We start from the raw sequence: 15,369 nt of genomic DNA, 5'->3' as shown, positions 1-15,369 counted from the left end.
ATCGATGCAGCCATAAGCACATGCAAAACCACGACTAAAATTCAAAGCACACATGCCATACACACTGGAGTAGCTGTGGATCAGTGGTAGGGTGCGTTCGAATTGTCCCTCCTTTCTCCTTTCACTATCCACTTTACCTTAACCCTGTGAAAACGTCATGAGGTTAAGGAAAGATGTTAGGAGAATTCATAAAGGACTTAGGGAAAGGTGATCTCGTTGCTCTGACAATCCGACCACATTTTCCACTAGGCGACGTCATTAAATGCGACGAGCCAGCGGAGGTTAATGACGTGGGTCTCCCGTGTTGAAACTACAGTGTTCCGAAAATGGACTACAAAAAACGCATCTAAAAAACTTTCCCCTGTGCCTTCTTACCGGTGAAATATTCCGAATTACCACAAGGTTGGGATTTAAATAAAATAAATATAGGCTACCAGGCTACAAGTAACAAAAATGAAACCTTCAGCTTCCTGTCCACTCAGAAATCAACCTCAACATAAATATGATTGTATGAAATGAATTGTTACATTTCTGCAAAATATAGCCTACACATAATGTTTTAAGCATACAAATGTACAACTGCACAAAACATTCTTAAGTGAATGAAATACATTGAATAAAACATCATCTTGATAAAAATGTCTATTATCTTTTTATCCTTTACATGATCTGTGTCACTTCACGATCATCGTTCATTTCCGTGAACGGTCAGATGCGCGACTTGCTTTAAATGTTGCGGCCGCAAGGAATTGTGGGGCGGCATATCTCATCTCCTTTCGTAAAGGATGGTCCAGTGTATCCTATGCTAAAGGAGGTTCTAAAGGAAGCATTGACCCATCTTTCCTTAACTTTTAGAGAATTCAAATGGCTCTTATCATGGCCGCCACTTAAATGTTTCCGGGGTTAAGGTAAAGTGGATCGTGAAAGGAGATAGGAGTGACAATTCGAACGCACCCGTAGAGTCGGCCGTCTCTCAACTGGAAGGTCAGAGGTTTGATTCCCCATTTCCTGTGGTCATATGTCCTTTGGCAAGACACTGAACCCCAATTTGTTCCTGCTGTTACGCCTGTGGCATGTGAATGTGTATGAATGGGATAAGTGATTACTGATTGGCTCTTTACAAAGCATCCTCTGCCATCAGTAGGGGAATGTAAAGTATGAGCAGCTTTGAGTAAGGCAAGGCAAGTTTATTTATATTTATTTTATTCAAATAAATATATAGCATAACAATGGTTTCCCTGTCAGTGATCTGCTTAGGAGCCTCATCTTCAGCACACAAGGAATGATTCCCAAGTTAGATACATTTGTAGAATAATATAACTGCCTTGTGTTTCTTGGCAGAGTCCCCTTTTTTCTTCTATTACTTACTACTAGAGATTTTACTGACATATAGGGCCACAGAGTATAGTCAGAAGACAAGCAAAGCACAACAGAAGTCCATTTACCATGTCTAGATTGAGACCATGCAAAGAAACAGCACAGACATGGAGCAATCAGGTTTATCTATTTACATTGTACAAGTTCTTTTAACCATAGGTTTTTTTTAAACAAAGTCCTATATGCTGACAGATAATAGTTGAATATTTCAGAGTCAGTATATTCTTAAAGGTTACATATTTTGCTAAATAGACTACCATGGTTTTCTAACACTAATATGTGTCTCTAGTCTGTCTACAAACTCTTTCATTGTGAGAAAAGTCCATCCTCTCCGTCTTTTGCCTGCACCACTTTTTAGAAAATGTGTGCTCAAACAGGCCGTTTGGAGATTTTCCCTTCATGACATCACAAAGGGCAGTAACCCCTCCCCCAGGTGGGTGACACTCCCACAGCTAGGTGTTTGTTCTGCCATCTGATTCTTCCTTCTCACAATAAACAACAGAGTATGGATTGAGAAAGCCACAGTCACATCACCTTCTAGAGGGGCGTGGTCAGACACAGACACAGAAACAGCATATTCTGAGCAGGGCTGAAATAGAGGGGTTTATAGGCATGATACAGGATCAGAGTGGATTTAGAACAAGAAACTTTCACCGACATGAGACTGATGGTTGTAAAGAATTATAATGCATGACCTTGAAGGTGTTTATACATTATATTTAGCTTAGATTCAACTTAAGTATCATTGCATAAGTACAAGTACTGCACAAGTAAATGTTCTGTTTTGGCTTTTAAAGCATTTTCATGATAAAACTTGCTCAAGTAAGCAACTATCTGTTGAAATAGAGAAATATTTGGAAGCATAAGAGTAAAGTATTAGTTATTAAAGTAAAGTTTACATGTCAATATAAAATCATAATATTGAAGTTACATTTAACAACTTTCTATTACTACAGATGCAACCAGGACAATTCTTTTTATAACAAAAGGATTAACATTTATTCTTACTGATTTAAACAGATGCCACAAAAAAGATCAACATTTAAAAGTTTGGAACTGTCAAATACTGACATTAATCACATCCAAGATTACATAGTCTTGAACGACTGATTCAATTACAATTGATAAAACACAAACAGGATGTTTGCAATGTAACAAAGTACATAGTATACATAGATATTTTTAACACATGACAAGGATATACAGTAAGCATACTTTTAACAAAGCAACTAAATGCATTAAAATTTGGCATCAACGCGAGACATCAAGGTAATCCAACTCTGGTTGAAGCCTGAATAAAATTCTGAAGAAATTCCTTAATGAATCCAAACATCCCCTCTGTCCAGCTTGATCCATGTCAGTGGACAGCATTATGACACACAATTAGATAAATATTAAGCAGCAGCACTAATATTTAAATCAACAACATTCTGGGTGTGAGCCTCTCGAAGCCTCTGTTTTTGGACACTATGATGGACCCCGTAGCTAAAATAGATGATCAGACCTGAGAAGAAATGTTGGAAAATCACCATCCTCTACCAATTATGGACAAAGATGAAGCTTGTTATTTAGGCATGTATAGGTGGGAATACCCTTACCTACTGCCATCCAGACACCATAGCTGATCCAAGTCTCTCCTCCCAGTTGAACCATCAGGTAGGTATTAATAATAACACTTAGAACTGGAATTACAGGCAGACCAGGAACCTACAAAAATATATCTCATCAGTGGTTCTGTTTGGTAAAATGACGGTTTCCCATATTGAGAAGTTTTTTCCTACTTTCAGAGAAAGATAAATATCACTCTAAAGGCATTCCTCCATGAGCTAGCTATAACCAGTAGCAGGTAAGCATATTTTAGCACACAACAATAAAAAGAAGGGAGAAATGACAATCTTAATTTGCCAAAATTAGCAGCTGTAGCCATCATTGTGCCCTTTCAGTAATGGTGTTATATTGGTGTCCCAGTGTGTGAATTTATATTGCATGACAGTGTAGGAGAAGGGTGAGAGGCACAGTGTGTAAGCACACAGTGGGAGCTCTACATACACGCACATACAGCGCGCTTCGCCGGCTCTATTACGTTAAACATCGCCACCATCAGTCGCATCATGTGCATTGCATATTGTGTGACAGACCTAATAGGGGCATCATTATCCCACCTTTAACTGGCAATCTGTGAGCCAGCAGCGGGTTGTTCTAATGGGGGTTGGTCCTGTAACATACTGTTGAACTTGATGTGCCCATCCTCAGCCCTGAAGTAAAACCCACTGGTTTCACCCCTAGACAAGATATCTCAGTAAAACTGTAAACTGTTAAATCTCCACATACATGGTTACCTCCCCAATACCACCACAACTCAGTTTACCATGAAAGCAGCTTTAGCTGTGCTCTGTGGCTGCCTCCAGATGATCACAACAGCCAGGATCAGTGTCAGCGTGAAAACGGTGACGAGCAGTGTGCTCCACCACTCTCGCATGCGGAGGGAATACAAAGCCTCTGACACCAGCAGGCTTAAAAAGACGACCAGGAACACTGCAGAGGAATCAAAGACATCAGGGGAGATTTTTGGACAAAATTGGCAAATTTGAAAAAACTCAATTGTGCAGTTCAGTTAGCAATAAGTATGTAAGGGGCACTAAATCGCATATGGTAATTCAGAAACATCACTTCAACCGTTAGTGGAATTTTTCACATGCTCTTTAGAACAGCTGAGCTTGCCTGTCACAAAAAGCAAATGTGACCAATCAAAGTAGCTGCTAACAGGGATTGCATAACAGCCATTACAGCTTATTTCATAGGTGCCAGGTAAGATAATTATTGGAGTGATTGCAAAACATTTCGTTAAAACATGTCCTTTAACAAAACATATGTTAAAGGGCCCAAGTATAAGATCTTTAAATTACTCTTAAGGTAAAATGTCAAGTAAAGCTGGTCAAACGTGAGCATCTCAGAACAAGCCACACCATCATATAGGAGAAAATACAACCGCGCCAGTGTGGGAGAACATACAAATGATAACAGTCATGATGTTGACATTTTTAGAGGTGCGATGGGTGGGCCGTGATGGAGGCCTGAACAGCCCCGTTACAGTAAACGGTTCTGATCTGTGGATGAAACCAGCGTCTTCTTTGTACCTAAGGAGAAGAAAAGACAACATGTTTAAATGTAGCAATCCCTGCATGACCATAATTAAAATAATCATAAAAAGCATTTCCATCTACTCTAAGTTTACATACCTCAATATGAGAACACATATGGCAACAAGAGAGTAGGCGAATATGGTCCCAATTGAACTCATGTCAACCAGCGCCTTCAAGTCGAATAACAGGACCATGAAAGCTGCAAAGAAATTCAAACGTTACTTACTAAGAACATGCCAGGATGCTCTTTATGATGCCAAAGACTTTAGGCATTACAATACATCAATTAAGAGTTACACATCTTGGAAAAAGTCCGATGGTTGGGATAAATGTGTTTAATCTGCAGGTCAGATTTTTCTGAAATATTTCAACTACATGGAGACCAATGAAACCCATTATCTACCTAACCCTGTCTCTAAAACCCTAGATGATTGGATTATTTGGTGGATGATTACAAAGGACATGTTTTTTTATTTCTACAATGTCTGAGAATGATATCCACAGTATCATTGAGCATTAGGTAAAAAGTGAGGCTACAACCATAAAGCAAACTAATTTCAGGTTTTCCATGAGATGTGAATCAGTCTCATGCATGAAATTCAGATTTGTTGGAGGATGCAAATCTACTACCTCCTTAGTCTCTCTCTCATCACTTACAGGGCAAGCACAATAGTTCTGATGTATACCATCACATACAGAATGGTCCAATACGTTCACAATTATTGAAGTTTTGCTGTTCTAAACTCCTAATTGCCACTTAGAGGGTTGTTAAAGCCACATCTGTGACACCATTGCAAAAAGGTATAACTTTATAAGCTTACCAGCCACAGCTCCTGAAGCCAGTGTGGCCAAGACAGGACTCTGCCTGGAGCTCATGTAACAAAGAGGTTTGAAGAGCAGGCCGTCTCTCGCCATGGCAAAGAGCACACGTGGCATCGGAAACATCACTCCCAAAAGACTGTGGGAGAATAAAAACAGCCAGAAGAGTAAAAGGAAAAGCTTGGAAACCCCAATATTCATTTCCAGTTGTCAATCTTGTGAAATTTATGGCAAGCAATCAGCATTTTACAGATAAGTTTGTTTACCAGTCATGGTGAGTACTGCTTACTCTTTTTGATATTGTCTCCTTTCGCTTTGGATTACATGTCATGCCTGTCAAATGTAAAACAAAATGGCCTACAATGCAAACTGACACTTAAAATAGGCTCTGGATTTGATATTGAGAGAAACCTATGGATCTAGCCTTTTGCATCTTCATGTACATGTTATTTTCTTTTTAAGTTAGAATTATTTTTTTAATGAAGAAAATATTTTATTTCAGTAAGAGGAAGAATCATGTCTGAAACACCTGCTGTGATTTAGCAGGACCATATAACATGTTGGTAGCAGGGATGGCATCTCCACCAGCATTCAGGGCTCTTGCTGGAAAGCTCTTTCACTTTCAATCAGCAGACCATCATTCTTGCTCTCTCTCTTGTGAAACCAGGAATCAACACTGGCGTAAAGCCTTAACACAAACAAAGTGTTTTCTAAACCAAAGTAAACAGCTTTGGTGCCTAAACTCATGAGAGAAAAAACCTAGCTAGGACCAAAGAAAATATGAATTAAGGCTCAGTGATGTAACCCACTGGTGACCAAAGAGATGTTTTGAACCCGAACAATGTCGGTCGCCATATTGGAAATGATAACACTACCTAACTATCGGTCATCCTTGTAAAAGGAAAAAAAAAAAAAAAAAAAAAAAATTGGGGTCAAGGCTTTCCTTAATTCTCCCGGCAAACAGCTGCCTACTAAACAAAATACTGAAATGGGTGTTAATAGAGCTTTTGGAACCAGCCTCAAGAGGACACTTGAGGAACTACAGTTTGTGCTGCTTGGTTTGGACCCCAATTAATCAAGTTCTCCTGGGTTCAAGTCCTTTTTTTACACCTTCCTCTCTTGCAACAGTTCTGGATAATAATGGTTTTAATGTCAAGAAATTCTAGGTAATCATTATGTTTGTATTTGCGATAAAAAGTACCAAAAATAAACTTCAGACATTGAACTTCCACCTCCTCACATCAAATCACATTAAGCTAAAAGGGACAGAACACCAGTACCTTGTTGAGAGTGCACATAAGGATCCTACAGCCACAACATACTTTGCAGGCTCCCAGCCAATGTATTCAAAGGCAACAGGTAAGGGGCTGTGTGTGTCGAGCAGATAGTAAGGCATCATGAGTGTCAGAGCAGCCGACACACCAAAGTAAGCCAGGAAGCAGATGAGCAGAGATGCCACAATCCCAATAGGTATCGCTTTCTGTGGGTTCTGGACCTCTTCGCCTGAAAGAGCATGCGAGTTAGCTTCTCTCCTTCATAGGACAATATATAACATTTTCCTTTAGATATTTAAACTCTCATGTTACAAAAAAATTGTTTACAGTCATCAAATTGAGTCATTAAAAGTCATGCATAATAATACGTACCCGTTGTGGCAATGCAGTCAAATCCAACAAAAGCATAGAAACAGGTTGCTGCTCCGGCTAAAGTTCCATCAAAGTCAAATGGGAAGAAGCCGCCAACGCCAAAGTCGAATTCAGTTGTTTCATTTTGCGACAACATAAGGTTCCTGTAGAAACAATAACATAATCAGTGAAATCAAGGTATAATAGTAAAAAAATACCTATACTACAAAGGAAAAAAAAACAAACTATGAAGACATGCGGTTGCTAAGGACACATGGACTGTTATATCAAGCAACAGAAAGTTGTGTGGTTGATTTGAGGTTAAACTGAAAGGAGAAAGGAGAGAAAAACAGCTGTGCACGTGTTAAACAAATTACAGTCTTGTATGGGATATGGTGGTGTTTTATTACACTAGTAAAGAAATAAAATGTCAACGAACTCTGGAAGTGACATGATGGAAAAACTCAGCAAGGGGCTGTGCAGAATCATGCAGACCGGTTGACTGTGTCTCATCTCTATATCCTCAGTGGAAATGTTCAGTCCAATGTTCCCTTTGGTTAACACCCGGCTCACTAAACACAATCAGTTACATAGTTTTACATTTCTACACATTGGCATCTTTGAAATTACATTTCCCTCCAATTGAGCTTTTTTTTTGCAGTTTGCCCATTAATATAGAGACAAACTGGATTACATTGAAGAAAACAATAAACGTTTTTTTCCCCCATCATTTCTTCAATGACATCCCAGTGCCAATAATGTACGCCAATAAGCTTTAACGTGAAAGTATGATCTTACTCTATCTGCCGACTGGCATTCAGGATGGTCTCCTGACTGATCTGCCAGTTGCTGATGTCTCCTTTTATAAAGCCAGCAATGATAATAAAAACGAGTACAGCTACATTCACTGCAGTAAAAACTGTGTTCACGACCGCTGACTCCTTCACACCATACGCAAGGACCCCTGAAATTAAAAGAGAGAGGTTTAACATTGTAGCTGATTTTTTACAGTGCCGAGTATCCTGCATCCTCTACTCTTGTTGAACTTCATTATTACAGATATTACCAGCAAGCAGCATGATGAGCCCAGCAGCAAAGAAATCTGGGTACAGAGCCAAGCCAGGCGAGTCCATCGGTGTGTGCTCTCCCAGAGTTTCACCAATAATGTTGTCAATCAGGTCATCGAAGGTCCCAGTCCAGGCTTTCGCTACACTAGATGTCCCTGAGAGGAACAAAAAAAATAATCAATGTTAATGCACAAAATTGGGATTATACACATAACTACATTTAATCTTTCCAAAACCCCAATCATTAACAGAGTCACCTCGACTTCTTACATCAAACTTTTCTCACTCCATCACCAACATTCACATTATGCACAGAGGGTCTCATCGACTCTTGCATACGTTTTGGACTTGTAAAGATTAAAGTCTTTTTTGCAATATGGTTTGTAATTTCCATCACCAAACTCTTGGTTTAGTTTAGACACGTTCTTTATTTTTGATAGTTTGTTTACTTTGTTTTTGTTTGCCTGGATGGAACAGACTGATTGATAGGTTCAGTCGGTCAACAACATGTTGAATACATGCTTCTTATCAATTGTTGAGCTTGTTGCCTTCAGAGAACTTATTTTCAAAATACCACCATATTGAAAAAGGTTACAATGTTATAGGATGTTTGCCACAGCACAATTCTGCCACAGCAACACTAAATACAAATATTGAAGCAAAAAAGTCATGCTAAAGGTTATTTCCTACAGTAAGTAATTGAGTTACTTTAATAAAGCAGTAACTTTTCTTTTTGATAGTAGTGCCCATCAATTGTTAGTAGTAGGACAGTGTGAGCTTAAGGGTGACAACTCACTACCTTTTTTTATTCAAAATTAAACACAAACAAAGAAACATCCAAAAGATAAAACACAAATCTGCATCCCTTTCTGGCAGTGATAGGTAGGCCCTGCTCTGATAATATGTGATTTAAAGGTGCACTATGTAGATTTGGTAGTGAAAGTTGAGAGAAGTGAAAAAAAAGTCTATGCTTTGTTTTCTGATCTAAATACATAAACTTTATTCACTCTGTTTGGAGCCAAAAAGCTACCAGGAGAGTTACTGTTTCACTGTTGGGGGCCCCACCCCATAACTTCTCACGTAGCATTTTATCTTTAAACAGTGTTACAGGGACCACAGTTTGTGTAGAGTTATGAACATTTACCACAGAATCTGTACATTTCTCCTTCACATTTCTCAACCAAAACTCCATAGTGCACCTTTAAGCTGAACAAAATTGCCTAAATTCTTCTTTGTTTCACACCGTGCATAATTGGACAGGATGACCTTACACCTTCCATAAGAATATTAACTGACATACCCTTCATACTCACAGCATTCTTGGGAATCATTAATGTCACTATTTTAATGTCACTGAAGTAACTCCTCAGAAACACCTGTATCATGTGTTTTACTTACCAATGACGTAGGACAGCAACAGGTTCCAGCCGGTCACAAATGCCCACACCTCTCCCACAGTCACATAGCTGTAAAGATAGGCTGAGCCAGTTTTAGGGACCCTGGCTCCAAACTCGGCGTAACACAAGCCGGCAAAGACCGAAGCCAGCGCCGCGATCAGAAAGGAGATGATGATACTGGGGCCGGACACCTCCCTGGCCACCTCTCCTGACAGCACATACACGCCAGCTCCAAGTGTGCTGCCAACACCCAGACCCACCAGGTCCAAGGTGGTCAGGCATCGGCAGAAGTTAGACTCTTCACCTTCTGGCTCCAGAGGCTTCTTACGGGTCAGGGTCCGAATGAAGCGTAAAACTTGATCACAAGATGTTGTGCATCCCGAAGCACTGTGGAAAATCAGAACATGGCATGCATCACACCATGGGTACAAGAAATACAATTAAAAAAACAGTTCCTCATGTTTTACAACTATATACATGAAATACTGTTTGTATAAACCAGCCTTTGTTAAAATGCATGTTGATTGGTGGGTTAACTTGAATAAATGAGTAAACTGTGAACCAAACATCTCATCATGGTAACATGAAGTGCAGATGTGAAGAAGCATTACCTGCAAGCCATTGCAAGCTTGTGTGTTTAGACTGCCATCAACATTTGGAAAAACAAAAAGCAGCGTTTTCTTACTGCTGCTGGTGAGGGATTGACAGAGAGCACTCAGAAGGGGAAAAACGTCTTTCTACCTCCAGCTTGCAGTCTGCTACCAGCCCTGCAGCCTGCTGCACACCTGAAATCAGTTAATCAATCAGTCCACTGAGAGGGAGGCCTCCTGACTGACATCATCTGCTTCCTCTACATATCAGTGGTCCAATCCCAAACATTGGACCTCATTCACCAATATATTAAGAATTAAACAAGATTTTTCTGTTATTGAGAACAAGGCCCAATAACTATACAAAAAAAAACCTTATGACCAAGCCGAATGACACAAAATTGGTAACTTCAGTTGGTTCTGGACCATGACTAGCAAACTGGGTGAATAGTAATCAAAATCAAAATCATTAATCAATGAATGAAATCATTTTATTATTCTTTTTGAAAAACTGTAACGGTAAATAGACTTGAGCTTGCACTTTTTACACTGCAGGTCACACCTACACATTCACACACTGATGGCAGAGGCTGCTAGGTAAAGTGACCATCAGTCTTAGCTAATCCTATTCATACACATCCATACTTCACCGACAAAGCAGTGGGAGCAACATGGAGTTAAGTGTCTTGTCCAATGACACGTTGCTGCAGGAGCTGGGGGTCAGACCCTCATCTTTCCAGTTGAGAGACGACCAACTCTACCAACTGAGCAATAGCTGCCACTTTTCTGACTAATAAAAATAACTCGATCTACTGCGTTGCTGTGCCTGTATCTGCAGAAACCCTTCCCACTTCTTGTTTTTCTTGTTTCTTGTTCATTCAGTGTTTTCTGAATGTTTCACTTTTCAATAAGTTCAAGACTTTTTCTAGGGGGGAACATTTGGGCAGCTTTGTTGCCCCCAACCCAACAGCATGCAGGTATGAGGTCAAGACTTCAAAGATGTGAGCCCCTGCTGACATGTTACACCTATGTCTTTGTCTCAATTCCGAGTGTGCGTTTGAAGGCTGACCGCAGAGGAGGCTGTCTCATTTCGACCCAAACGACAAAAACACTGTAGAGAAGAAAGATGGAGACTGGAGGCAGATATGCAGAGAGGTGATAGTACAAGCACAAGGGTGAGGCAAAGGTGTGAGTGTGGTCGGTGCAGAGGAGTAAAGTTGAGAAGGTGTGTATTAAGTAGGCAGGCAGAAAGGAGAACAGGGGTAGAGATACTGTTGGGCTGATGAGTAGATGGAGGGCAGGTGTGCAGGTTTGAGCAGGTGGATTGAATGTGCAGTAATCAGGAGAGTGTCAGTGGAGAAAGCCACGCCCATGCCATCAAACATCAAAGTGGAACTTGCAACTTCTGCAATTCAATGGAAACTGTTGATGTCATCTTTATCTGCTCCATGAACACTGACAAAAGACAGTTATTTAAAATCAATCTGGAACATGTAGGAATTACAAATATATATATACCTGGTAAATGGGCTTGAGCTTATATAGCACTTTTCTAGTCTTCTGACTACTCAGAGCATTTTTACGCTGCAGGTCACACCTACACATTCACACATGGATGGTAGTGATTGCTATGTAGTATCATCCATCAGAAGTAACTAATCACATTCATACACCACCACTGAAGCAGTGGGAGCAACTTGGGGTTAGGTGTCTTGCCCAAGGACACATCAGACATTGAACCCTTGCCCTTCTGGTTGAGAGGCAACAACTCTACCAACTGAGCCACAGCCGCCCCCAGTCAGGTAACAGTCGCCTTTTAAAGAATAAGAACGCGTAGAACTTGTCGCAGGGTCGGGTGGTGACAGGTTGTCTTAACTTTTTACATATTTTTTTGTTTCTTTTTAGTTTACAGTGTTTCATCAGTTATACAATTTTGAAGACCCCACTAAATCCCCAGAGCCATCCCCCAACCCCATACCCACAAAAGGAACCAGGTGTTTAGCAAATGGGAATTTAAATAGAGTCACATAAATGTCCTTATGGTACTGGAGAATAAAACATAGACAGCAGAGTTCTCTTAACTACTAAACTGACTAGTAAATGAACGGACTGATACACCAGTTGGGAGGATGAAGGACAAGTCGTCTATCATCACTCTTGGACACTCAACAACATGATGTCAGAAACCTCTATCATGTAATACACACTTTAGACCACAAGATGGCAGCAGGAGTATTACGAATAAAAACACATCTGCGTGTGCAGACCGGGTCTCTCCTCTCTGGTCGGAGTCGATGACATAATCCCTCTCCCAATGAAAAGGAGGGAATTCTGTTTGAAATCGGGAAAGATGGAGAAGAGGAGAAAAGCAATCAGTCTTCCTAACCTTTGGAGGCAGAGGGTGGCAGCACCCTTTTCAGTTGAATCTTTTCATTTTCTTCATAACATGATTGTTATTGTAATTTGTTTATTGATTTTAATTGAATTAAACACACCAAATCTCTCTATCTCCCCTCCCCCTGACTCTTGCTTTATGCAGCAGCATGTGTGAGGAATGCCCTTGCTTTGCACCCACTATAAATTATTCAGTCTCCAATAAATATGCACAATGTTGACCATAAAAAAAAACACCTACAAAAGAATACAATAACTCTCCACAGCACCCACCTCCCACACTCGAGTTTGTGTGGAGTAATAGTGATAGTGTGGATGGCAGGAAGCCAGCAGAGTGTGTGTGTGTGTGTGTGTGTGTGTGTGTGTGTGTGTGTGTGTGTGTGTGTGTGTGTGTGTGTGTGTGTGTGTGTGTGTGTGTGTGTGTGTGTGTGTGTGTGTGTGTGTGTGTGTGTGTGTGTGTGTGTGTGTGTGTGGTGGGGGGGTATGTGTGTGTGGCCTGGGTCACTGTAAAGTTGTTCTCTACACTATCTATCTGCTCTAATGGAGTGGTAATTGTTTGCAGCGTACTGAAGCAATTTCTTAACCTCGTCTTGGCAGCGTGGAGGAAATCAATGCTGTTTGTCATTGCTCTGTGTTGTGCAGTCACACCTACTGTATGTGTGTGTGTGTGTGTGTGTGTGTGTGTGTGTGTGTGTGTGTGTGTGTTTGTGTGTGTGTTGCCTGCATCTGTGTGCAGGGTAAGCATCAGAAGTTGAATATGGTCACCATGGAAACCCCCTACCCAGGAAAAATGTAACATTCGGCACAGGCTGCTGGGTGTGTGTGTGCGTGTGTGTGTGTGTGTGTGTGTCTGTGTGTGTGTGTGTGTGGGGGGGGGGGGGGGGGGGGGTAGTCTCCTCAGCGAGGATGCTGATGGACAAATAAAGGCGGGACAACCCTGAACATGACCCCTCCACTGTACTCAGAGATAAGAGAAGAGTTTCTTGATAAATCTGCCAACCATTGAAGACTTCTACCAAAAGGTTAACCTTCAACTTTGAGTCACTTCTGAATTGATTCACAAGATGTCCTTCAAAACATATTCTAAATCTTTATGGCAATATATCAAATATGGCAGCTTGGTTGGTATATGACTCATAAGTAGCCCCTCTATCATCATCTTTGCACATGCAGGACTCCACGCAGAAGCAAACAGTAATGTATATAAAACATCCAGAAAAAACTTTGACTACAATTCAGTTGAGTTTATCAAACATCGTCATTTGTTTTTGAATTGTTGAGAAGGAATAATGTGCAACTTTTTGTTCCAGTAGATGTCGCCCTTGAGCACCAGCATTTCTGCTCTATTCATGTGTAAATACATTCCTTTTTTAACTAAGGATTCAACATACAGTCAACTCACACTACAATGCATATTATGATATTGGATTGAGACTATTACTTTATCACTTTTTTTCCCTTGTAACATGGCACTGTTCTGCTTTCAAACACTTGCATAGAGTTATCTGCGATCAGACACAAGGGCCAAGTGATTAGATATGCCTTAATCACTAACAAATCAACTGCAGCATCACCCCGCATGTCTCTAACACTCTGGGGAGCTTACAGATAGGATGCCTCCTCCTTTCTAATTAAGGCGGCTCTTTCACTTCCCTCATGTCTACTACATCACACTGTCAGAGGCCACTCGCTGCCTAATCCTGCAGCCTGAGTAATGGCTGAAAAGGTGACGGGTTGTTAAAATGTCCAGGCATTCAATTGCAATGGCGTGGCAGTCAGCACAGCCCGTTGAAAACTCATTTCTGAAATGTGACTTTGGTTGAGAGTGAGGGCGAGATTTGTTTAGTTCTTATTAGCATGGTCGACACGGGCCAATGATATGCTCTGTTTTCATTTGGATCGGAGCACAGAAGAGAACTGGAAGACAAAAAAAGGAGAGATGATCATTATTATTACTTTATATCACCTTTAAGAGTTGTTCATTTTGATTGCGTATTTAATTGCATTCACTAAAAACTATGACTGAAAAGACTCCCAAAAACTTAATTCCATCTTTATTAAACCAATCTGGTTATGGGATTAGCACAAATGTGAGTTAATTCCATGAAGTAAAATCCAGACTAAAGCAGAACAGGACAGTGATGTGCGACAACAACAAGTGTTCCTATTGATTAGCAGCTGTGGTTCAGTGGTACATGTGGTCGTTTCTCAACCAGACGGTCAGGGGTTCAATTACCAGCTAATGCAGCCATTTGTCTCATGTGTTCTTGGGCAAGACACATAAACCCAAATGGCTCCCGCTGCTTCGTTGGCGGCAAGTGAATGTGTATAAATGAGATAAGTTAGGGCGCACTCACATTCGGCAATCCATACCCTGCCCAAGCACGTTTCACCCTCAAAGTCAAAATAAGACGGTCAGTAAAGTAGCTGACATCGTTCTCTGTATTGTTCTCCGATGTGCAGACTAGGACTCGACCGCGGGTCCCTTTTTAATTTTTTAAGCATGTCTGTCTTGTAAACTGAGCATGCTTCATGATAATGTAAAGTCATGCATGACTTGTGTTATGACGTTATGTAAAGAGAGGTAAGCATGCTCAGGCCTGTTTAGTCCTAGAGGACCGTGAGTGCAGGTCAGCAGGGGAATGGGAAGGGGGAACAATCATGCCTCAGCATGGTACGGGGCAACTGGGCCTTGTGTTAGTGCACCCTTAATACTGATTGACACCTAATGTAGCAGCCTCAACCAGTCAGAAGACTAGAAAAACCCTACACAAGCTATCATTTAGTATAACACAGAAACCAGACATATAAACCATGAATTATTCTTGCAATCATCACATCAACTCATAATCATCTGTGCTGGTGTGAACAGGTAGTTATCTTATTGACACAGCAGCAGGACTGATAACAGTGCATCAAACTCAAATAATAGCTTGTCACCTGTACATTAAGTTAGT

The 15,369-nt window shown here is 40.7% G+C and overlaps 1 protein-coding gene across 1 annotated transcript; it reads right to left on the bottom strand.

The window, feature by feature from the left end:
- Nucleotides 1–2,306: 2,306 nt before the first annotated feature.
- LOC109996793 (cationic amino acid transporter 2-like) lies at nucleotides 2,307–10,368 on the bottom strand. Its single transcript, XM_020651084.3, has 12 exons — nucleotides 10,040–10,368; nucleotides 9,430–9,815; nucleotides 8,031–8,186; nucleotides 7,763–7,928; nucleotides 6,986–7,128; nucleotides 6,620–6,842; nucleotides 5,342–5,478; nucleotides 4,617–4,719; nucleotides 4,390–4,514; nucleotides 3,746–3,912; nucleotides 2,976–3,084; nucleotides 2,307–2,881 (listed from the first exon to the last, which is right to left on the bottom strand). Exons 1-12 carry the CDS (start codon nucleotides 10,048–10,050, stop codon nucleotides 2,772–2,774), a joined length of 1,836 nt encoding a protein of 611 aa, XP_020506740.2. The 5' UTR covers nucleotides 10,051–10,368; the 3' UTR covers nucleotides 2,307–2,771.
- Between the last annotated feature and the right edge of the window lie 5,001 nt (nucleotides 10,369–15,369).

This window comes from Labrus bergylta, chromosome 10 (assembly GCF_963930695.1).
Source record: "Labrus bergylta chromosome 10, fLabBer1.1, whole genome shotgun sequence".
In the NCBI taxonomy this organism is placed as follows: Eukaryota; Metazoa; Chordata; class Actinopteri; order Labriformes; family Labridae; genus Labrus; species Labrus bergylta.
This window is presented reverse-complemented; position numbering and strand designations above follow the sequence as displayed.

Bases quoted from the DNA above. Each gene is read 5' to 3' on its own strand.
- LOC109996793 (XM_020651084.3), bottom strand. The intron at 8,187-9,429 runs GTAAGTAAAACA...TGTTCCTCTCAG, and splicing joins GTTGCTGTCCTACGTCATTG to GGACATCTAGTGTAGCGAAA. The intron at 3,913-4,389 runs GTATGTTCTCCC...ATTCCTCTGCAG, and splicing joins CATCATGACTGTTATCATTT to TGTTCCTGGTCGTCTTTTTA.